Below are 24,445 nucleotides of genomic sequence, written 5' to 3'. Positions count from 1 at the left end.
AGATTGTAATAGCCCTATTCATCCTCCAGCATCATTGCAACAGTCACAACGAACTCCACAGGTTGGAGAATCTTAGAGCTCTGATACCACAGTAATGCATTGGGTGTCTCGCTATTCACTCCACTCAATTAGGAACATTCACTCTTACAATTAACCGTATGAGTCAATCTACAACATTGTTGATTGCCTTAGATGTCTCTATAATTAATCATTCGTAGTAGCAAAGTTTGTTCATAACAACTTTATGCAATCGTGCAATAGCTACTAAACTATATGTAAGAACACATATTTTCTTAACTGGAAGAAGTCTATCAAATCAAAATCTCAAAGAGAGAGGTTAAACATATCATAAATAAGCACAATGCTCAAATATGAGTCACAGACCCAATTTGTATACGCAAAAAAATGCCTCCACCCGATAGAGGAAAGCTCTTCAGATTTCTCCCCTTTCTCGTATAGCAATGTCTGGACTCTATTTGTATCCAACCTTCCCCTTGGCCAATACGCTTCTCCCCCTTCTCAAATTTTGTTCACCCTTCACGTGCATTTACTCCTATTCAAGTGACGGATCCTCTCTCCATTTGACATTCATGCCCAATCTGTGAGACCATGGCGTAGCCGATTTTTACCTTCTTGTCCTCTCCTATCAGCAGCTCATACGGTTATCTCAAGTTGGTGTTGTTGGTCTTGTGTGTGCATCAATAGCCCACCTTCCTGAGAATAGTTCATGTCCTACTTTGAGCAACATTCAACTCACTTCTCCATTGGTTACCTCATATCAACGAAAGATAAGCATATATGTCCCAAACCTCAAGACCGTCCAAGGCATCGAAGTTGCTAGCCTACAAGGTTTTCATCTTACAGGCCCATGTCCTACTATTCTTCCAAATCCGTCAACTATGGTTTTTGTTCGCCTAAGCATTCTTGCATCTTTCCCTATGAATGAACTCCCTTCTAATGCCTCCTCCCAACCATAGCCCTTCCGCTGAAATTCCATCATTGCACACTCTTTAACACTTACAATCATAGCTAGCATTGTGGTGACTTCACATGTCGAAACTACTATCTTGGTGATAAGCTTCTTTTGTTTTTACTTGCCTCCCACATTGGACCGACTGGCACAACACCCCATCCGTCCTTGTCTTACCCTGCACCTCCCTATTCGAAGCCTTTGACGCCACTTGTCCCTTATTGAGTGCCCATATTAGACTTCTCGGGACGAACTCCTGAAGGCTAGCACTTTACTCAAATCCCTTATTGAGTGCCCATATTAGCCTTCTTGGGACAAACTCCTGAAGGCTAGCACTTTACTCGAATCCCTTATGTTGGGGACATTGCAGTTCCAGACCTTCATTAGCCTTTACTGCCCAACTACCAGATAAATTAATCATGAATAGACAGGATAGTTCAGTTGAAAGTGAGTGAACAATGAATAAAACCAAAACAAAATTAACGCAGTTATTTTGACTTCAAAGTTGCCTAATACAAGATATGTAACCTGAACTGGTTGAACGATATTATGAATGCTCCATATATTCTCTAGTTTAAGCAATCAAAGACCGACCTGACCTGACCTGACCCGACCCGACCTGTGTTAGCTTTAAGCTTTTCATTGAGTATGATCCAAAACATTGCTGCCAAAACAACTCACATAGTTTAATTCGGAAGTTTACTGAACACCAGAGAGATGTTGAACAAAATCTTAATAGGTTTAAAGCAAACTTGAAGAGAAGAGAACAATAAATTTGTATAGCAAATGATACTGTGAAGGATATATACTACATGCATTTAAACAAATTGATTATTCTTACCACAAACCAAACTGTTTTATGACCTGGACCAATCAAAGCTTTTCTGATTGAGTAACCAAAGCACACATACTGTTATAAGTAATATCATGTGGAAATTCAACCACAACAATATTATTTAGAGTTTACAGTATGACATGAATTATGCATGAGACAAACTACTTGTTGATTCCACTATATTATCAGGAACCCAGTAGCAAAGGGCATATAATTTTGAAATGAAACTATGATTTAGGAACATCCGGACCAATATCTCGTGATCCCGTGTTAATGTATGGCCCCCGAAAGGTTGCTTGTGGTGGCAGGGGCTTCGCAGAATTAATAACAGGATCCTTTCTAGATGACCTGCATTATTTCATATCATAAGTACATCTGCACATATGAATTAAGAAAATCCTCTAACAGCTGAAAGAACAAAAATAACAAATACTTCAAAGAGATTTGCGTCATACATACACCAACACGAAAGGAAAGGCCAAACCACCAAGAGCAAAGGCAGCCAATCCTGTAGCCAGAACTATGTTGGTAAGTCGAGGCATTGGGTCTTGACTATCTGGCACAAAACTAAATTCCAGAAGTTCATCAGTTTCTCTGATTGAAGGGCAATCCCAAAACAATACACTAGGAACCTAATGCTATTGAGAATCTGACGTTGAAATTAACTTATAACTTTCAACAATTGGGAGGAAAATCGGTCACTTCCACCTCAGCATATAGAACTTTCCATTCACTAGTTTGAAATATTGATGGCAATATTCTTTTAAGGTTTAGGCATATAGATACTATATGAAAAAATAAAAGCAGATTCATTGTGGCAAAAGGTTCGCCAAAGTTTGGAATCAAAGAATTTGAGAGTTACTCGGGAAAACAGTTTGAAACTATTAAACACAAACTATACTGACCATAGAGGAATATTTATTACTGACACTCAGAGAAATTCCACAGTATTTGCAACCAATTAGACAATATTTTGTAGCCGATAATTCCAAGCGATTTAAATCTTCAAAATAAAATCCTACTCCATAAATTGATTTTTAGCAAACAATTGAACTATACAAATTTAATATCTAGGCCTGGAATGTCAAGCAATTTTCAAAAGACAAGTTTGATGTAGCAGCCATGATGGAAGTGTTGCAATGATGATGTCAGGTAGCTCAACCTGTCATACAAGTCAAGTGAAATCTGAGACATTGAAAAGCTCCAGATCACTGCCAATTTAAGAAACTGTTCAAAACTTTAGAATCAAGCAACTATTTAGCTGTCTGTTACTCTTGGTTGAAATCTATAAATAAAGAATCATGTCATAATCAGTAATAAATGGGCGGACATCAAGAATCAAACTCAGTCTAATTAGGTAACTCTGACTGCACATAGCTACCGAGTAATCAGATGTGCTACATGAAATGCTATTTGTTCGAAACCCTAGTTTTACAGCATTTTCATCAGAAAAATCCCTGGCTTGACATGCAACAATGTGAAACAACTCTTCTCTAGGCATCGAATGCATATCCAAGAACACATTTCAACCGATAGATATTTTATCAAAAAAAATTAAAAATACAAGCAATAAAGCTTAGGAGAACAATGCTAAACAAACAACTGACAAAATGTAACAGATAGTAGACATAGTAAAGTAGAATGTGAAATAAGACTAAAAACAAGTTGGGAACATGTGTCCTACAACTATGTAATCTTAACAAAACATTCCCAACATTTATAAAAAAAATGTTGGCAGAAGGGTTAGGGTTGGTGAGCGACAAACACTTCCTCCTAAAATCCACTCAGTAACTTGCTGTGACAACACAGATTTCAACAAATCAGCAAGTACGTATTAGAGACTGACACAAGTGATAACTAAGCTTAGACAAACTACTCGTGAGCTGAGGACACATAAAAGGCTATGACGCGTTAAAAGCAGGGCCCAATGCAACATTATTATTTAACGCACATGCTTACATTTCAGGGTTAAGTTATAGTGCAAGAGGAAACCACTAGGTCAAAACCTAAGGAAAGAATTTATAATCGCAACCTAGGATAAATGCAATCATTTTCAAACATAATGGAAAAGGGAAGGGCTCGGCTATTCTATGATACATAAATCCTAGCAAATAACATTTTAAAAAGCTAAACCGAGACAGCAGGACAACAGAAAAGAAAATGTCGCCAAAAGATTTAAAATAATAACCAAGGGCATACAAACCTAAAAATCTTAACCCTAATATGGTTGAAGAAAACAACTCAAACAGTGGCTCTAGTTGGGAACAGCTAGCTGCAGATTAGCATGAAAGCTCAGAAATCTCTGGTGTGCAGACCAAGAAACAAGGCTATTAATGGTTATATACACTAATCTATTGTGCATGTTTTTAGGCAAAGAAAAACTTCAGGAACTGTCCATGCATGGTAGTTCCATGATCTCTTCATCAGTTGTCCACAAAAAAAATATGAGTCTGCACCATTTTTCTCCATCACTACAAATGGACCCAACCATTGTGATTCAAACTTGGCATGCTTCTCTTTCTCCTGATTTCTTGCATTCCACATTGGTACCAAGTCCCCTTCTTGAAAATCTCTCTAAGTAGTTCTTTCGTCAAAAAAAAATTTAGCTTGCTGTTGCATTTCCATGTTTCTCTTCTGTGTCTCAGATCTGATTTCATCCAATTCAACCAGCTGCATAATTCTATCTTCTATTTGCTCCAAACTCTCATCAGCCTCTTCTTGAATGAACTTATAGACAGGCAGAAAATTATTCAATGGCAATCTTGCCTGTGAACCATAGACCAACTCAAAAAGGGATTTACTTGTAGCCTTTTATAAATTTACCTTGTCAGCCCACAATGCCAGTTATTTGGAATCCTATGCTCTTTTGTTTTTCTCCAAGATTATTTTTATAATCTTCGTACGACTCTTGTTGGTAGAATCAGCCTGACCATTTCCCTCAGGATGATATGGGGAGAATATGACATTATGATCCCATAACTTTTGCAAAAATCCTTAAAAATCTTCTGACCTAAAACACATGCATTGTCCATTATTCACTTGATAGGAACACCAAACCTGGTTTAGACATTGTCCATCAAAAAATTGATCACAACCTTGTTGCTTGTTTAGTAGGCATGGCCTCTATCCACTTGGTGAAATAGTCTGTTGCTACAGCAATCCATCTGTGGCCACCACTGGAGCTATCAGTGATGCCACCAAATCAGTACCCCGTTGGTAAAATGGGACTTCAATCCGCATGGGTCTAAGGGAAAGGGCCCCTGCATATTTCAGTTTCCCAGAAAACTTCTGGCATGACTCACATTTTAATACAAACTGGTTGACATCATCAAGCAAGGTGGGCTAGTAATATCCTGCACTAATAATCTTATGAACAGTAGTCTTAGCTGTAAAATGCCCGCCACAAACCCCTTCATGCATTTCTCTCAAAACATTCTTAGAATGCAACTCATCCAAGCAAAATAATAGAGTATCATCTCTACTTTTCCAAAATAAATCTCCTTTAAACAAAACATACCTTTGTGCTTGGAGCTCAAAGTGTTCTCATTTGATTATCCTCCATGCTTTCTAGGGACTTCATGTGCTTCACATTATACACAATGTTATTGTACCAAGGCTGTCTTTTGATACTGGTTATTGTTTTGTCATCAACTTGAACAACGTTTACTTGGACTGCATCCAATCTGAAGCCCCTGATCAACTTAGTGATTTGTACCTCAATGTTAATCTCTTGGATTCTATTTATCCATCTGCATCTGTGTCCAGTTACCTCAATTTGAGAAAATATATCTTTCACAACTGATTGGGCACATATACAATAATTTTGGCACCTACCAGATATGGCCTGAAAGTTTTCACTGCTTTAGCTAAAGCATGCGCTTGTTTTCCATGATATCATATTTAAGCTCTACAGCTTGCAAAGATTCACTAAAGAATACCATTCATTGTTCATACCCCTCATCATTCTTTTAAAGTAAGACGGCTGCAACTGTATGGAATGAAGCAAAAGAAAACAGCTTAGAAGGTTTATTGTAATCTGGTGATTTCAGCACAGGTGTCTGCTTGATGGCCATTTTAGTGTTTGCCAAAGCTTCAATAGCCTCACTTGTCTAATCAATCTTGGCTCACTTCTGTGCCATTCTGGCAATAGGCTTGACAATTTCGGCAAAGTTAGGAATAAAACTTCTAACGAAATTGATCTGACCAGAGAATCACCCGATTGCCTTAACTGTTTAGGGATTGGTATTTTGCAATGGGTCAATGAGTTTGACTCAAAATCACACAGTTAAATCCTGATAGCAATATCACAATTTGGTATTTTGCAGTTTTGCACAGGGACACACACCCGAGTCTAGACCCCCCGCCCACCCCACCCCCCCCCAACAAACCAGGTGCTGGGACATATCCAAGATGGGTACAACGTGCACCTGAGCACCAACACCAAAGGTTATTTGCCATTGCACCACTGCCATCCCTGTCCGTATTAGGAAGTCTGAGATGTGTGTGCAGGGGGACGGTACCTGAGGACTCCCCGGGCTTCCCTCAACTGCACCCGGGACAGGGCGAGGTGTGGTCAGCAACTGCAGCCCAAAAGTGAACAAAAAGTTTTTTTTTTTAATTTTATTTTCCCTATTGAACCCTAAGTCTATGTGGGTACCATATAGGACCCTCTAAGCCTTCAAAAGGCCCATATAATTTGTTTGGCATTCATAATTGGCATTCCTTCTTTACAACTGAAAGCAAAGTGAGAAGAATTTGGAAGAGCTTTGAGAGTGATTTTGCAAGTGATTGCAAGATATAGAGGAGCATAGAAACAAGAAGATTCAATCTTGCAAGTGATTCATCAAACACAAGGTAGATTTTTAAGATAATTATTTTACTATTTCCTTTGTTTTACATTTATTTTCAGATTTTCATTCTAGTGTACTGCAAAAAAAATATTCAAAAACTACATGTTCAAATTTGTCATTAGAATGTATTGTTTGAGTTTACCTTTAAAATTCATGGTAACAAGGGGACTTCAACACATCGGAGACTTGGGGACTCCGTTCCCCTGTCCCTAGCACCACCACCAAATTCCGCCACCTCCCCCAAGGATGGGGGACATTCCGATGTTGACTATTTGCAGATTTGACTATTTACGTTCAATGTTTGATGTTCCAATTCAATGCAATGTTCAAGTATTTACTCTTTTACATCTTTATATCTTATATTGCAATACATATTTTCATAACTAGCATTTTAAGTACCATACACACACACACACACACACACACACACACACCCCTCCTATCCCATGTCATCATCCCCCCACCGTCCCCAAATTAAGGCCCCTCTATCCCCCCGTCCCAAAAACTTGTCCCCCTGTTCCACCATCCCCCTGTCCCCCAGGGCCATGCAACTATATTAAATTTTTAAATCTTTAAGATTTGTGTTGGTAGTTTTTTTTTTGTCAAAATTTTAATTTTGAATGCATTAAGTCATTATGCTGAAAATAATTTTTTGTTAACTATTGCTGAAACTTATTTCAATTTCTAAACCAGGCTGAAAGTACTTAGGTTTTTTTTTTAATTTACTAATTAGGCTGAAATCTACAATTTTGTGAAATGTTGTGTATAAATGGCCTCTAGTCAAAGTGTAGAAGACAAGGAAGTGCATGAGGGAAGTCAAAGTGTCAATTTATCTAAATATGAGCCTGAACATGATGTTGATCCAAAGGCACAATCTGAACCTCCTTATGTTGCACCAAGAGCACCTTCTATTGGTTGCTCCTCTAAGACTTTGGCACCATTTGCTAAGGGTCCTTTAGATCCAAAATCCCCTCTAAAACAATTTAATATCAGAGTGTCACTCCCTACATCTATAGGTGGCGATACACGGAAATGGAAATGTGTTTTTTTTGGTGTAGAATGGCATGACAGCATTGCTAGAGTTAATTCACACCTCTTTTGGATTGGATATTGTGGGAGTTCTTGCAAATCCCTTGAAATGTTGAAAATGTGAAGTATAGAATTGAAATAAACAAATTGTGGGGCATTCCAAATGATAGTGTGATTCCAGTGCCTAAATCTTTGGCTGTTAGGCAAAAAGTTCAGGCTATTCAGCAGTTACAAGGGCAGTGAGATACTTCTACACGTATCTTGCATCAAAGCAGGGACATTCAGAATCGGCTTCAATTCCTTCATCCATTCATAGTTCCGCAAGGGAAAGCAGCAAGGGGAAAAGGAAGGCAAGAAGTTCTAGCACTAATAACCCCATTGCTGATTTATTTAAAGTGCACGTAAAGGATCAGCTAGATGATACCGTTGGTGAATTCTTATTTTCCAATGGCATTCACTGCATGTTACTCGATCTCCTTACTACATGAAGATGATGTCCATGGTGGCAAAGGACAGAGAACCATCATTCGTGCCACTTGGTGAGCACAAATTGAGGACCACAACCTTGGATAGGTAGTATAAGAGGGTTTGGGTTTTGATGGAGACGATAAAGGCATGTTAGATGGAGTTAGGTTGCAACATTATTATGGATGGGTGGACAAACATTAGACATCATCCACTTATCAACATCATGGTCACATGTGCTGAGAGCCTAAACTTTTTGAAGGCAGTTGATTGTTCAGGGCATCATTAAGATGTTAATTTTCAGTTTCACAACCTTAGGAAGGCCACTGAGGAGGTTGGACCACAAAATGTGGTCCAAGTAGTGACAAATGTTGCACATGTGTGCAAGGCTACAGAGAGGCTTGTTGGGGCAGCTTATAGACATATTTGGTGGACTCCATGTTGTGTGCATGCCATGAACAATGCACTCAAGGACATGGGAAAAATCGACTGGATTAAAAAAGTGGTTAATGATGGTAGAGAGGTGTAGATGTTTATCTGTAATTACTGTACTTCACATGCACTCTTCGGGGGCTTCGCAAAAGAGTTCCTAAAACTAGTTGAGACTAGATATGCTTCATATTACATTCTCTTGGACAAAATGCTCGAGTTGCAAGAGCCATTGCAACTCATGGTTATGACCCAAGAATTGAATCAGTGGGTTGAGTCCAAAACGGAGCACAGCAAGAAGGTGAAGGAGATAGTTGGGTTGATGCAAATGTAAGACCCCTCCTCTTAAGCATTAAATAAAACCACAGTTGTTCAAATCAAAAGGATAATTTTGGTAACAATGGTCTTACATATACCTTCATGGGAATTTTCATTGAGGAATTAGAACACCATAATGCGATAACATAATGTTAGATGTTAAGATAAATTAATGTGCATAAAATTCGTAAGGCTACATGCAATAAAATGTTATAGTGATATACTATAGTGAGTATGGATTATCTATATGGAAATGATAACTAAAAGCAAATGTAAGTTTGGGTTGCTTTCATAGATGCTTGAGAGAGTAGATGATTTAACTGTGATAGAAATTGAACTTGAGTTTAACTAATATAAATAGGCGAGCCAGATATGTTGGTTGAAGTTGTTCTCATCTACCCCAGATCCTATGAACAATTACCGAATCAATGATGACATGACTAGTATGAATTTTGATTAGTTGACTTAAGTAAATTTAGGGTTATGCCCCATCTCAGGATAATTATGAGATGATTTAGTAATATTATCATAAATAATTAATTTGAAAAGGGAGTATGACAAGAAGAATGTTCACTAGATGGATGGATTATAAAATGGCAAGGAACTCAACAGTATTTGAGATTCCAGTATAAATTATTTATGTTGTATTCGTTTATTGAAGGGTAGTGATATTTTTTCTCATTTGGACAATGTGATGATCTCATGTGGTTGTTTGGAAAATTTTATAGACATTGATATTTTGGATCCTCTAGACTATGTGATGATTCCATGTGATGTTATTTAAGACATGCTTATCCAGCTACCTTAGGTTATATAGGCCATGATGATACTAATTTGATACATTAATTATGATACTTTGGTTATCAAACATGGTTTCCAAGTGATGTTAATTACTTATGTTTTAGCATACTTGTGTATTTGGGGTTATAATTCATATATCATTATTGTTAATGTGAAGTAATTTAATTATCTATTTTTCATTTGAATCCTGCATTGGTGTATGTAAGTTGATTTTACATGAGTAGATAAGAATGATCATGGTCTATTATGTTTAGGAATGTAGATTTAAGTGTGTCAATGAAAGTGGATATGTAGATTTGATATTTTAATGTTTTGAATATTGTATAAGAAAATGATTAGAAAAGGGAAAGCTAATTGGAAATGATGAAATATGCAAGCATAATGTTGAATGTGAAAGTGATTTATTGCACTTTTTTATATATCGCTTAAATGATTTTCTTGGACTACTGATGCTCAAGTGTAGTGTGCAAGATCTTAACCATGGGGTCTAACGGGGAACTAAGTCTCAAGCCCATATGAACATGACATAGCCAAAGTTGAATCACTAGAAAGGATTCAAACCTTGTTGTAATGTGTTTTATTTCGTAATGTGAATGGCATGTTTGGAATAGTTGAATTCATGCAATATTGGATATAAGTCACTTTAAATGTAATGTGTTGTGTTTGTGTCACTTGACACTTGTGTTGTCCACATTGAGATGACTTGGCATTTAGGGTTTTGGGTGGAGTAACCTATCCTAAACCTAACCCCAACATAGTACCCAAGCTGATCTCACATTGGGAGATGTTAGGATAAGTCCCTATCCATTTGAAGTTCGAATTCCAACTTTCTATTAACTTTTGGGGATCAAAAAGCGGTCCTAGGGGGTCACCATGGTGAAAAATAAGCTATGTTCCCCCGAGTTTCCGGGACGGGGATGGCAGGGGACAGCGGGACAGGTTTCCGGGACGGCATTTTTTTTTGCCAATTTTGGGGACGGCAGGGGACGGCAAATGGGGACGGCAAAAGTGACATTTTTTTTAGTTTTTTTAATTTTTTGTGTGTTAAAAAATTGGGACGGATGCAAATCCCCAATGAAGTTTCCGAGATGGGGGCGTCCCCATCCCCGAAACGCTGGTTTTTTTGGGGGGGACGCGTCCCCGGGGAACATAGAAAATAAGTGCCCACATGATAGTAGTATGGGTTGGGGGTCTAAATTTAACATTTAGTAGGCCTAGATGACTTTGGGAACCCTCTAAACAAGTCACTTTCAAAGTAATTCGAAATTAGGAGTGTCACATGACTCCGTCCACAACCTTTTTAGTTGTTCAAGGCTACATTTTTAGAAAGAGACAATGGTGTAAGTAAAGGAAGCTTATGTTATGACTATTTTTAGATAGTGAGGGTTCTGGAGATTACTTTTGGAGGACTTGTGTTCAATTTAGTGGGTATCTACCCACTCTCTATCTTTAGAGACTCTTAAGGTTTGCAAACTCTTAGGGAGCTCTTCTACAACCTGTCATTTCCATTTTGCAAAGGAATTCAAGGCTGGTTTTTCTTGCCATGCAATTTATTCCTTCCATTTTGAAGTTGAATCTTGGTATTGCATTCATGAGAATGTAGGTAGTGAGAATGTCATTGTAAGCAAAATGTGTGGTATCATCTTGTAGCATGTTATGTTGAGTTGTGAAGAGCGTGAAGTTTGGATTTCCATTGTTTTCTACTTTTGATTTTCCATGATTTTGTGCATGAGTGTTTTTATGGATGTGAGGGCTTCACTTTAGGGTGAAGGGGTTAGTTGGGCTTGAAAATGTATTGAGAACCTTGGAGTATGGGCTCCATTGTATGCCATAATCATTCATATCTTGCTTGGGGTGATAAGGGAAGTATGATGTATAAAGGAAGTTTATGGAGTATGGGCTCCAAGAACTCTACAACTGATGGTAGTGTGTTTGGAGGATGATTGTGAAAGCCCCGAAAGGGCATAAAACTTTTGTTTGGTGAAAGCCCCAAAAGGGCATGAAATTTGTTTATTGCAGGTATTGTTTGATATGGCAAGTCTCCATTTGAAAAGCACACCTTCACCCTATGTTCATGGTTCCATTGGTGAACCATTGTGAAGTATCCTTGGGATGGAATTGTTCAAGTGTTGTAATGTGATGTATATGCATTGTGAAATTGGAAGGAAACCCGGTTTGAGCCTTGTTCCCCAAGCTCGGGGGTGATCTCTTTGGAGGCCTATGGTTGGGAGGAAAGTACCCATGGTCTTTGTTGTTTTATTGTGATGTATTTGCAGATTTTGTACCAAGGGAGCAAAGGAAAAAGCTTGGAAAGATCATCTTGTAGATGTTGTTTGAAGGAGAAAACTTGTCATTGTGCATTGTACCTGTATTGGAGAATCTCTCTCCATCATACTCACATTGTTGCAATGAATGATTGCTTGGTAGTAAGGAAGGAATACCTTGTGTATTGCATTGCAAAGTTGAAGTCTCCATCTATGTTGTTGTGTATTACCTTTGTAAAGATGAAATCTCATCCTTATGTGCATTATTGTGAAGTGTGATTTTATGAAATAGATGAACTTGGGAGATGCTCCTATATATTTGTATTGTAGTTTCATTAACTTGCATTTAAATGTATTGCAATGAAAGGAATGATGTATCATAATAGTCTTAGATGGAATGTAAAAGAAACTCATTTCAAAAGATATCTCATTGTTTTTATACTCATGTAATGATATGCATTGTTGTATCATGCTTAATTGAAATATGAATTAATACATTTCAAGGAGTTTGGTCATAAAAATAAATGTCATTTTCCTTGTCGTATTAGTCCAGTAAGAATGTCCATTATTGATGAAAAGAGTAATCTATTAGTTTTGAAAAGAGTCACCTGTTAGTTTCATGTTTGATCATGTTTTCAATTCATTTAATGTGTTTTGAAATTGCTCAAAGTGTTTTCTAAATAGATCCATTAGACTGGATAATTACGTTATGGAAGTAGCACCAAATCATTACCAAACCAATATGCATATCACCATAGCTGAGTAGAGAAGAGAAAAAAAAAAAATTACTTAGCATAAACTAGCATTAGATTGTAAGCCTGTACATGCCTATTCTACTCTGGAATTTGTATGGGGAGTGGGAAAATACCCCACTGTCCAATACAGACAATTAAAATAATCAACAGAATATTCTTAAGATTCTTCCAAATAGTAAATTTAAAAAGCCATGAAGATTAACATTACCATACTTAAATGAACAAGCAAGGGATAAGACTAAATTTTAAAAGAAATCCAGTAACTAGGGCTTAGGAGGTCGCTTTCAATAAGAAAAATGTCAAAGAAATTAATCAAATAAACTAGCTGTTTTTATCCCATAACCCCATGTGGTATTTGACCAGCCCAAGCATGGTATGTTAAAAGGGGGAATGCAATATATTATATTCTGACTTGACAAATAAAAATGGGCACCTTGTCAGAAAAAGTGCTTGGAAAGAGGGGAGTGGACCCCACCCTCACCAAACCAAGCGCACTTCAAACCAAGCGTCATTTCACACTCAAGTGCCTATCCAAAGGACATACAGCCTGCATGTCGCCCAACCCCACATTGGAATTAGCTAGACCTTAGGGGCACGTGGAGGGTAGGGGGAAGAGATTAGATAGGTTTAAGGGAAGTGGGTGGTTGTTTTGAGTTGAACATAAAGCTTTCTCAGTTAGTGTTACATAAATAATAAAGTGATATGTGTGAGCATGGGGGTTTAGAATTAGGAATAAATTAGATAAACAAAAGAAAAGAGAGATACAAAGTTTTTGTTTTTTTAGGTAGTTCTGAAAAAGGAAATGCAATATAGGTTGGTTCGGGTATATTAAAAAGTGTTAGTATCCATATTAAATAGTAAGTATATTATTAAGTGGTTAGTGTTAGTAATATTTGTTAAGGGGATTGTCATGGGTGGAATTAGTATTAGACATTAATTAATGGTTATAGCTAGTTAATAACTGAGTCAATATTAAAATTTGTAGACAATGGCAATATTTTATTTAGAAATTGTAGTAGCATGGTTAGGAGATAGTAGTGGTTGGTAGATTTTAAGTGAGTAGATTAGTTAGCATAATTTTAATTTAGTCTAAAATTGTATACGAGTTAAGGTATATGTATCCTTCAATATGTGTGTGTGTGTGTGTGTGTGTGTATATATATATACCTAATGAATATTGGATGATTACGTATAGTCACAATATGGAAGAGAATATGTATAAATATTTATATTTATAGTTATTAGTTTGTAATAGATAAATGACCCAGTACATGTAGTGGTTCACTATGGACTATTGACATAGGCAAGTAGATCGTAGAACGCACATGATAAGAATATTGTATCATCTCGATTGGTCGTGGTTGTAGTATTGGATATGAAGATAACGTACCAAATTAAGACTTCTTATAGATCAATTAATTAAAATTGAATACATGAAACAAGTTAGTAGAGAATATAACAATCTAGATAGTAGTTAAGGTGTTAAACTTAGTTAGTGTCCAATTTACGAACTAGTAGTAAGTAGATAGTAGGTTATTATAAATTGTTAGAGTTGAATACAATGCGAAAGTATAGTGTTGATTAGGTAGCATGTATATGAGGGTCAATAACCATAATAATTTAATAATTTGTTGAGTTGTGGATTCAATACATGATTAAGGTTAGGATGTTGTCCTCTAGATATATGAACATAATTATATGTTGATAGAATGGATAGTTAGTTATTAAATCAAATTATTTCGTAACTACTTGTGATCAAAATCTTGACATAAGATTTATTAAATCCCGTTGCTACCCACTACGTGGATGCATATCAACTATGCACTTTTATATATGTATATAAAGATCCTCCTCATATATATAGATTTAGAACCCAAATAGTATTTCATAACTAAAGTATTTCATAACTCATAAATGAATTATCTTGTCATAAATTTGGATGTTAATAGATGCAAGCCTAGGCAACATGTGCCCTTGATAGCTATGACCTTGACCATGGCCAAGATACGATTAGCCTTGTAGTAACAAAATCGCCTAAAAATTATTGTGATTTGGAAAATTGTCACTGAGTGTATCAAATACCAAACACTCTAATTGTCAAGGTGTCGACCACCTAGGATTACCTTTCAAAAAAAAAGTTTGTAGTTGTGTTTTTGTCCTATAATTTTGGGCATGATAGCAAAAAATATAGTCTTATTGCTCCAGTTTTTGAGGTAATCAGTTATAATGGGGATTCACCTACCCTTTGAGAGGTTTATGAGTGCATCGATTCCATGCTTGGCCAACTGAGGATTGTTGTGTGTAAGAGGGAACCCACTCTAGCATTCTATACCTAGCACATTCAGCCTATCATTCACCGTGATGGAGCTTAGTATTCTAGTCTCCATTTGGGCAAAATTTGTGACAAATCAATGCCAAGCATTTGAAGATGTTTCTGTATGCCCCTGCATTCTCACAATGAGTGGATATAATATATTCTTGCTAGAGAATCAAAAGATTGTGAGATTGAAGATATTGTAATTGGTGTAAATTATAGTCAAAATAACAGCTGGTTGGAGAAGAAAATATAAAAAGATTACATGCATACATGGCAATGAACTACATGAAAATAAGAATATAAACACAGATCACTCTATAACAGTCCCATCAAGATTGATAACATGTAAGGATTTAATTAGAAACTATACCTTCTTCTTCTCATGAAGTTACTAGAAGGATAACACCAAGTATATACGGTCAGCTGGTAATAACAGTGGATATCAGCTATGGCTTATATTACTATAATCTGCTTCTTGTGAACCTGGAGGACTGTATTTTTGTGAGGGATACATTCGATCTCATATTCAGAAAACAGTACCATGGTTATCAAAAGCATCCTAAGTGGGTTTACATAGGATTAGTAATAATCTCAGCTGAAGTAATGTTTTCAATGATATTTTGGGTCATATACAGAAAACAACGTAAGCACGGAGAGCAGTATAAGAAATCATTGGATAGAGAATGGATCAGGAGTAATTAAATCAAAGTTAGAACTTCATTTACATTGCCCATCATCTGGACAATATACACAGAGACAAATGCCTTTTTCAATGGAATGTAGTTTTAATAGACATACACAGCAAGATGACTAGGATCTCACTCCTTGTAGATGAGGATGCTATGTTGCCAGAACAGAAGCATATAAGCACGAGGATACCTTACGGTCGTCATAGATTGAAGGCCAATTTTCTTCAGTGATGTTAGAAGGAAACAATGAAATAAGTTTAATTTGTTACTGCCACAAACATAAAAAGAGATGAAGTTTCAAAAGAAGGAAAATGTTTGAAGATAACCGGAAACGACGATATACCAAAGTCATGAAGAGAAGCCACCGTAGACTCTACACAAAAGGATCCATCAAAGACTTTGGAAGATATGGAACAAAACTTATAATCTGAATCCTATCCAATCGACCACATACATGGTTCAATCACTATCACATGATTTGTGCTTCATAATAAACTTACATAGGAAGACGTCCCTATCAGTTAGTAGAAGAGATAAGTTGTGGAGTTTGCAATCATTCAAAAGCGGCAATAGGAATTCATGGTATCCATGCCCTTAGATGTGACGAGAGCTTATATCACAGGAGTCAAGAAGTATAACATAGATGTAATCAGTGATAAAGAGGTTTGATGTATCCAGTATTATCATTGTGAAGACATCACACGTGAACTATGACCGGCCGCAGAAAGGTTTGGATGTTTACAGCACCGGAAGGCTACCAAAAGCATCTTCTCCAAGATTCAAATATGCAACTGTGCATATAGTGCGGGAACATTGCAACTCAAACATTTGTGAATGTATAAAATCTTCAGAGGTGATTGGAAGGAAGTAACAAAGGCAATATAGCAACACTGAAGTATGGGCTCGTCTTTTGCGGCCGCTATATAATTATCGGGCTCTAAATTATTTATAAACAATATAACCAATTATCAACCAAACATATAGATTATGTGTTTTAACACAAAAGACATTAGTTTATGTTATGAAGAGGTGAGATTAATTAGTAACAAGTGTAATACTACTTTTTGAAAGGTCACAATTTTAGAGAAATAGGATATATATATAAGAGAAGAAATATTGAAACAAAAGATAGATTCGAACATCCATATAAGTATTTTATATATACTTGTAAGGAGGAGTAAGAAGCAACAATATGACATTGTAATATCAATTCAATTATTTTATTTTAATAATAAAATAAAATGTCCTTTGTTTATTTCTAAATGGCATGGAGATTTAAATTGAAGATGATTCATCCTTTGTAATTATTTTTTGAATTGTGTACAATTTAAATGTTGGATAAGTGGACACAGTCATTTAGCATCTCAAACTCGATCATCACAGATATTGTGAAATATGAAAAAAAAATTCGTCTCTATGTCTAGTTTGTCTCCCTACCAGAGGAGTTAAAGTTCAATCTGGACTAATTTAAGATTGCATATTTATTTGATATGCCGCATCCTGATTATTTAATTGTTGGCAGTATAAGTGCATAGAACATTATAAACTTGTACGTGAAAATCTTCACTGAAGTTGATTCTATTGCCCGAATGAGCAGAGGCACTAGTCTTTTTATTATTGAAGTCAGAAAATCTATAACACCCTTCCTACTGGCATCAAATTCATTATTGACAAGCATTATACCAAAACATTCAATTCAAACACTCAGCATTCAGTTTTATTTTAATTGAGTTCAAGGACTTTGCCAACTAAGTACTCCCAAGCTTAAATTCGCTCTAGAAAAGCTCTAAACCAAGTGATCAGGTTCCAAGAGAATGTCTACCCGCCTAGGTGTAGTGGAGCCTAAAGTGTAGGAAATCAAGGTGATTCTTGCTCATTAGCCAGAACTGATTGCGGAATCCTATCAGAGAAGTGGCAGGCTCTTGGATTTCCAATCTGCGGTTTTCGAAACCAACACACCATAGGTTGGAGAAGTTGAACACTCCTTTGCACATGGCTGCCTATGCATTGAATCCTAACTGGTACTTGCCTAGGCCTAGTAGAGTTACACAACTTCATGATGATGAGGTGAAGGTCGAGTTCTTCTAATGTATTGGTAAGATGTTTGATGATGAGATTGCAATGCAGATTTGCTCAGAGTGGACAAAATTTTACACTCTTACAAGTAATTGTTAATTCAATATTCATTATTATCTAAAGATTAGTAACTTTAAAAAATCATTTTACTGTTGGGTATGTTTATGACATGTGACATTATGTTACAACTTATGTTCCAGGATACTCAAATTCGGTATAAATGGACCTTGGAAATATAGCATAGAAGCATCCCATATCATGGTGGAAATGTCATGAATCATAGTCATTACCACACTAGCAACCCATTTCCTTTCTCAGGTTTGTAGTTCATCTTTACAAGTTAGAACCTATTCAAGTTTTTTAATTTTGAATTTTAGAGTTTTAGATTTCTAATTTTCTCACAATGACCATTTGTTTGCTATCCCAGGTTTGAAGTTCCTCAGCTACAAAGAAGAACTAGTCTACATATAGCTTCATCCACTCTCTTAAGAGGCACAGACTTATCTCTAAAAGGGCAAAGAAGCTAGTTGTTGTACACAGTGTTTCACATATCATAGATCGTAAGACATGTGGGTACGAAGAGAGCTAAGCAATAGGATGAGATGGAGAGCCAGAGGATCCAACTCAGATTGATGAGGATGAGGTTGCAGCATAAGTTGATGCAAGGCTAGTTGGCATTCCTTTGACAGACCTTGATGACAAGGATATTGAGTCCAATAGTTCTAGAGATGAGGACTTTGGCTTGGGTGATGATTGGTCATTAGAGGCCTCCCATTGTTACACTTTGCCATTTTGACGTGATTTTAGATTTTGACATTTATAGAACTTTGAACTCACTTTGATATTGATCATGATTCATTATATCATGCTACTCTCCTCATTGTAATCATAATCCTCATTATGATAAATATTAGTTCATATTTGAACAATGATTTAATCATTTATATGAATCATCAATCATATCAATATGTTACTATGTTGAATGGTTCTTATTCGTTTTGCAATTTTGATATGTACAAACTTCAAATATATTGTATTTGGTGTGTTATACTAAAACAACTTTACATTAAAGCAATTTAAATTATAAATGTATAGTATGCAGCCCGTACTCCTGCCACTATCCCCCCCATCATCCTGAAATTGAGGCCCTTTTTTTCCTACACCCAAAACTGCCCTCCTTCATACCCTTGTCGTCCTAAAATTGAAGCCCTTTTTTCCCGAAACTCATCTCGACGTCCCCCCATCCCGGTGCACCCCACATCGGTGTTTCACTAGTATTTTGTCAATAGTTAACACTCAATCTAAGTCAGTTTTATCCCCTTCTTTGGATACAATACGACCCAATAGTTTACCCTCACTTACAACAAGATGGCACTTCTTTGGGTTGAGTAAAATACTATACTCCAAAGATTTGTTGAAAATCTTCTCCAAATGCTTACAATAGTCTTTTGCCTTCTTGGAATATGTTGTCAAATCATCTTGGTATAGCACCATGATAATGCCTATGAAATCCTTATATGCCACATCTATTGCTCTCTAAAAAGTTGTTCCTACATTTGTAAGACCAAATGGCATCCTCACATATACATAAGTTCCCCATGGAGTACTAAATATTGTGTTATATTGCTTTGATTCCTTTACCTCCACCTGATTGTATCCAGAGAATCCATCGATTATCAATAGAAGCTCACAAGAAGTCATCTTTTGTGGCATGGCTCATCCATGTTGGAGAGTAGGTATTTATCCTTTAAGAAAGAAACATTCAAGTCTCTAAAATCCACACAATATGATATCTCCATTTTTCTTTGTGATTGGCAATAGGTTGGAAACCCAAGATGAATGCCTGATTGGTTTGATAATTTCTCCATCTTCAAGTTTTATCAACTCTTGTTACAAATTTGGGGCCAATGTTGGATTTATAGGCCTTTGTTTTGTATAAATGGCTTGGCATTCTAGTTTCAAAGGTATTTCACGCAGGAGTATATCTGCTCAATATGCTTTTAAATCTTCATAAGATCATGCTCAATAAGCTTTTTAAATCTTCATAAACATGTTAATACTTTCTAAGAAAATTAATCAGGACCTTTCTAACATGGTGTATCAATTTCTTCCCAATGTATACCATCTAGGGAGATGTCTCTATTTCCAGATTTATCTATTCAAAGTCTTCCTTTTGCACTAACATAGCTTTATGCAAATGATTGTCATTGAATGAATGAATGAAGGTATTTTAATGATGTCCACGAGACCAGCCAGACTATGGGACCCTTTTCGTGTTCTTTTCAATGTCAGCCCGCCTGTTATGAACCTGCTTTAAGAAGCTCGCTGTTTTATGTAGTCTTGTTTCCTCAAAACTCTGGTGTAATTGTTCCCCCTTCAAATTGTCCTCGAACTGCTTCCAGATATCTTGGTATGCCGCACACTCGAAGTTAAAGTGTCATTTTGTTTCAACACATCCTTTACTGCAGTAGATGCATTTTCTTTCTTCCCAATCCTCCTTGAGCACCATCCACCTCCCCGTCTCACACTGTAAATGATGGGATCCCGTTTGTAACTGCACCACTAACAACCTATATTTACCTTTCATATCTACACGAAGGTAATCTTTAATCTCATCACACCACGTGGGATTGAACTATTTCACATAGTGGGCCTTTTTCTTCCCTATTTGTTTTGTCCACATGACCGCTTTAAATTTTTCCAACACGAACCTTTTTATCTCTTCATTGGTGTTAGGGCATTCCACTTTGTTAATGTCCCACTTAATTAGCCATTTTCTCATGCAACCAATCCCTTGGGAATTTTATTTGTTTTTAATTGCACTAATTCATTCCCAAACACAGTTTCCTTTCCATCTACCACTTCTACAAATGCATTAGAAACAATCTCCTGAGTTTCATACCAGTCTATACACTGAATGAATCTCAGGATGTCATCGTCGTCCACAAACACCTGCTAATTGTAGATATTATTGCGTATAGACAGCCTAGATTTCAACTCTACTTGTGAGATTCCAACTAAGGTTGTGTCATCATTCTTCAAAACAACATTTACTAAGAAGTTTGTCATTATATTCTGGGATCTATTTAACCACTCAATTGAGAATGCATAAAAGCAATTCAATTCTATCCCACACTGCATGCTTATATTGTTTCAACCTTCTGTTTTCTGAAGCATACTTAGACCTAGCCTGTGAAACAACTAATTCAGAGATGCCAGAAACCTTCAATATATTAATTCGATGCTTCATAGCAATCTCTAATCCCAGAAGTAATGCTTCATACTTAGGAGTTATTGGTGCATTAAAATGTCACAAAAAGAAACATTTAGAAGTTGTACCTGAAGGTAATACAAACAAAACTCTAGCTTCAGAACCCTCCTTAGAACAGGCACCATCAAAAAACATCTACCACAAACCTTGTTCCTTTTGAATCTCCTTGACAATTGGATTTGTGCTTATCACGAGAGGCTCAGCCTGCTCTACTGTGAAACTTCCTATGTCCACATCAAGGAGGCATGTCATCTGACCTAGATCAACCCTTTCTACTGCCACAGGAGCTCACGGTTCAACTCGTTACCATTGACAAGAATGGTAGCATAAGAAAGATCCAACTGCACATTACCTCCCACTGCAAATGCACACTGTCTTGATAGCAGGATTCCATAATGTGGCTTAGTGTCTATCATAATAATATCCATCTTATAACAACTTCCGAGAAGGAAGCAATTTTTACTTCAACATCTTTCATTCTTCCTATAACAACTTCAGAGGCTCAGCCTGCTCTACTGTGAAACTTCATATGTCCGCATCAAGGAAGCATGTCATCTGGCCTGGATCAACCCTTTCTACTGCCACAAGAGCTCACGGTTCTTGGTATAACTTCAACTCGTTACCATTGACAAGAATGGTAGCATAAGAAAGGTCCAACTGCACATTACCTCCCACTGCAACTGCACATTGTCTTGATAGCAGCATTCCATAATGTGGCTGAGTGTCTACCATAATAATATTTATCTTATAACAACTTCAAAGAAGGAAGCAATTTTTACTTCAACATCTCATTCTTCCTACTACTGGGACTTCCTATTGTCCATTGCATAACATTTCCCATAGGATGTATATATCCACATGCCCAACTCTTTCAGTGAACCATATGGCATTACATTGGCTACAGCCCCTAAATCAATCAAGCAGTTTCTGATCAGTCTATTATTCACAAACGATGTAACAAATAAAGGGTCCACCTGGGATGGTTCTTTGGTAATAATGTTTGCCGCATAGACTTCAATATTTTAACCTCTTCAATTTTGATTCCACTTTTAGAGCTCTTGTGAATATTTATGGGGGTTTGCAATATGTTAGAATTGAGCAATTGATGCATCTCTATGTTCTTTAATCTTCATCATCTCCATCAATGGCACAAAGATGTTCATTTGTGATAAAGTCTGGGCCATATCAAAAACTGGAATATTCATTACATTTTGAGTACTGGCTTTGTTTGAATCAGACTTCATTTAGTTTTCCTTTTGCCTTGAAGAAACTTTGGTTGTACAAACAACACATCTATCCATCCCATATTTATCTGTTTTTGAATCCTTTAAAGGTATATCAAATTGCACTTTTTGTGCCTTTAGTACCTTACCCTTTACTTCATTTCTTTATGCATACTCAGAAGCTTTTTTTAGCAATTCCTTCTTTCACAAACCAAGCTGCTGACTTACCTTGGTCTTAAGACTCTGAACTAATAGTCCTATTCCTCAGGTTATAATTACTTCTAGCCTGAGCTACTGCTGCAACTGTCAATGGCTTGAGTACCTCTTCACCGGGTCTCCTTAGTTTAACATCATCCTTACTTGCAGGATTACAATGTGAACTCTAGGAGCACTTTCATCATTTGAGTCTGAAAAAATTTGTTGATGTGTCTGATTCACTTGTCTCTTTTCATCAACATCGTATTCATCCCCTTCATCTTCAGAGGAGTCATAGTCTTTAAGTCCTAATGTCCTTACTGAAAACATATTCACAATTTCACAGTCTAATCCTGATCTTCGTGATGTTCTTATTCTTCAGAAGTTTCTTCGGATTCTTGCAATGATTGTGCTACTAGACATTGGAATGAGGCATATTACAAGGCATATTCCACTTTTTATAGTATGGCATATCATATAATCTCATGGGTTTATCACGTTTCTGATAACCTTGTCTTTGATGTGACATGCCCCTTTCACTCTTAGCAACTTTATAGCTAGGGTCTTTTACTGCACTCATAAGCTTATCAAGCTTGTCTTCCTCCTGAGGCTGCTTATTTTGATGACCCTTTGGATTTTGCAAAATTTTAAAATCGTCCCTTTTCCCCACTTTACCAGCAGCCTTCTGATTTTTTTTTATATTCAACGCTGCCTTAATTTGTATCCAAATTTGAGGTTAAAAGATTTCATATAAAAGGTCAACGACACAGAATCACTCGGCCTTAAATGGTGAGGAATCTTGTCCAGGACCTTCACAAATCTTGCATTATATCTGTGACCATTTCATTGTAATCCTTCTCTATAGTAGTTATTCCCCCAGTATGAATCTTGGATCAGTATGATCACTATATTGCTCTTTAAAAGCCCTTTGAAATCATGTCAATGACTAATGTGTGCATTAGGGAGACTATTATACCAAGCTCTTGCATCATCCACAAGTGACTGCATGAAAAGCTTCATAATGGCATCCTCATCTTCCAATTCAAAATTATCCATGACAGAGGAATGATCCAATGTGTTCTTCACCCGACAACCCACTCCTTTCAAAGAATTTAGGTAGTTTTGACTCAATATTATTGTCAACCGGATTAGGATACCCCAGAGTACCAATAAAGTTTAGCTGTCTCTATCTATCCTAATGGATTTGGGGCCTAGAAAAAGGATTCTCACTCTGATTTGGTGGGACGCTAGGAACTTGAGGAGGAGGATCAGGTGGTGGAACTATATTGCTCTTCAAAAACCATTTGAAATCGTGTCAATGACTAATGTGTGCATCAGGGAGACTCTTATACCAAGCTCTTGCATCATCCACAAGTGACTGCATGAAAAGCTTCATAATGGCATCCTCATCTTCCACTTCAAAATTATCCATGACAGTGAGGAATGATCTAATGTGTTCCTCACCCGACAACCCACTACTTCCAAAGAATTTAGGCAGTTTTGATTCAATATTGTTGTCAACTGGATTAGGATGCCCTAGCATACCAATAAGGTTTAGCTCTCTCTATCTATCCTAATGGATTTGGGGTCTAGAAAAAGGATTGTCCCTCTGATTCGGTGGGACGCTGGGAACTTGAGGAGGAGCATCAGGTGGTGGAACTATTGGTTGTGAAACTTGTGGCTGAGGGACTGCAGCAACTTGGGCTTGAGGATTTAGCTGAGCATTTTGTTGCTTAGTTTTTAAGTTCATAAACTGTTGTAACAATAACAATTGTTGATATCATTGGCATTGTGATTTGAGGTAGTGATAGAAATGACATGTGAGTAAAGCCAAAGTAGGGACGGACACTTGAGTATCAGCATTTGAGGATGTCACATGGTGTCTAACCTCAGGACCAGTGAACAGATCAATCACTACCAGCCTACTTGAATCCCCTGATCGATCTGGAGATTATTCT

At 36.9% G+C, this 24,445-nt stretch overlaps 1 protein-coding gene across 3 annotated transcripts in view; it reads right to left on the bottom strand.

Moving 5' to 3' along the window:
• Nucleotides 1-1,722: 1,722 nt before the first annotated feature.
• The window catches only part of LOC149578254 (uncharacterized), a 42,161-nt gene continuing 19,438 nt past the window's right edge, over nt 1,723-24,445 (bottom strand). Inside the window, exons 2-3 of one of the 3 annotated variants that reach the window (XM_089827949.1) lie at nt 2,265-2,372; nt 1,723-2,153 (exon numbers count right to left, since the gene is read on the bottom strand). In XM_089827949.1, coding sequence (XP_089684075.1) covers nt 2,033-2,153; nt 2,265-2,347 — 204 coding nt within the window. In that variant the 5' untranslated portion in view covers nt 2,348-2,372 and the 3' untranslated portion in view covers nt 1,723-2,032. Of the gene's footprint in view, nt 2,154-2,264; nt 2,968-24,445 lie in introns of all 3 variants that reach the window. The other 2 variants (XM_089827956.1, XM_089827952.1) reach the window with 2 other exon arrangements.

Source organism: Cupressus sempervirens, chromosome 1 (genome assembly GCF_028749045.1).
Source record: "Cupressus sempervirens isolate cs-2001-9-10 chromosome 1, ASM2874904v1, whole genome shotgun sequence".
Classification (NCBI taxonomy): Eukaryota; Viridiplantae; Streptophyta; class Pinopsida; order Cupressales; family Cupressaceae; genus Cupressus; species Cupressus sempervirens.
Note: the sequence above shows the minus strand (reverse complement) of the source record. Positions and strands in the feature narration are given on the sequence as shown.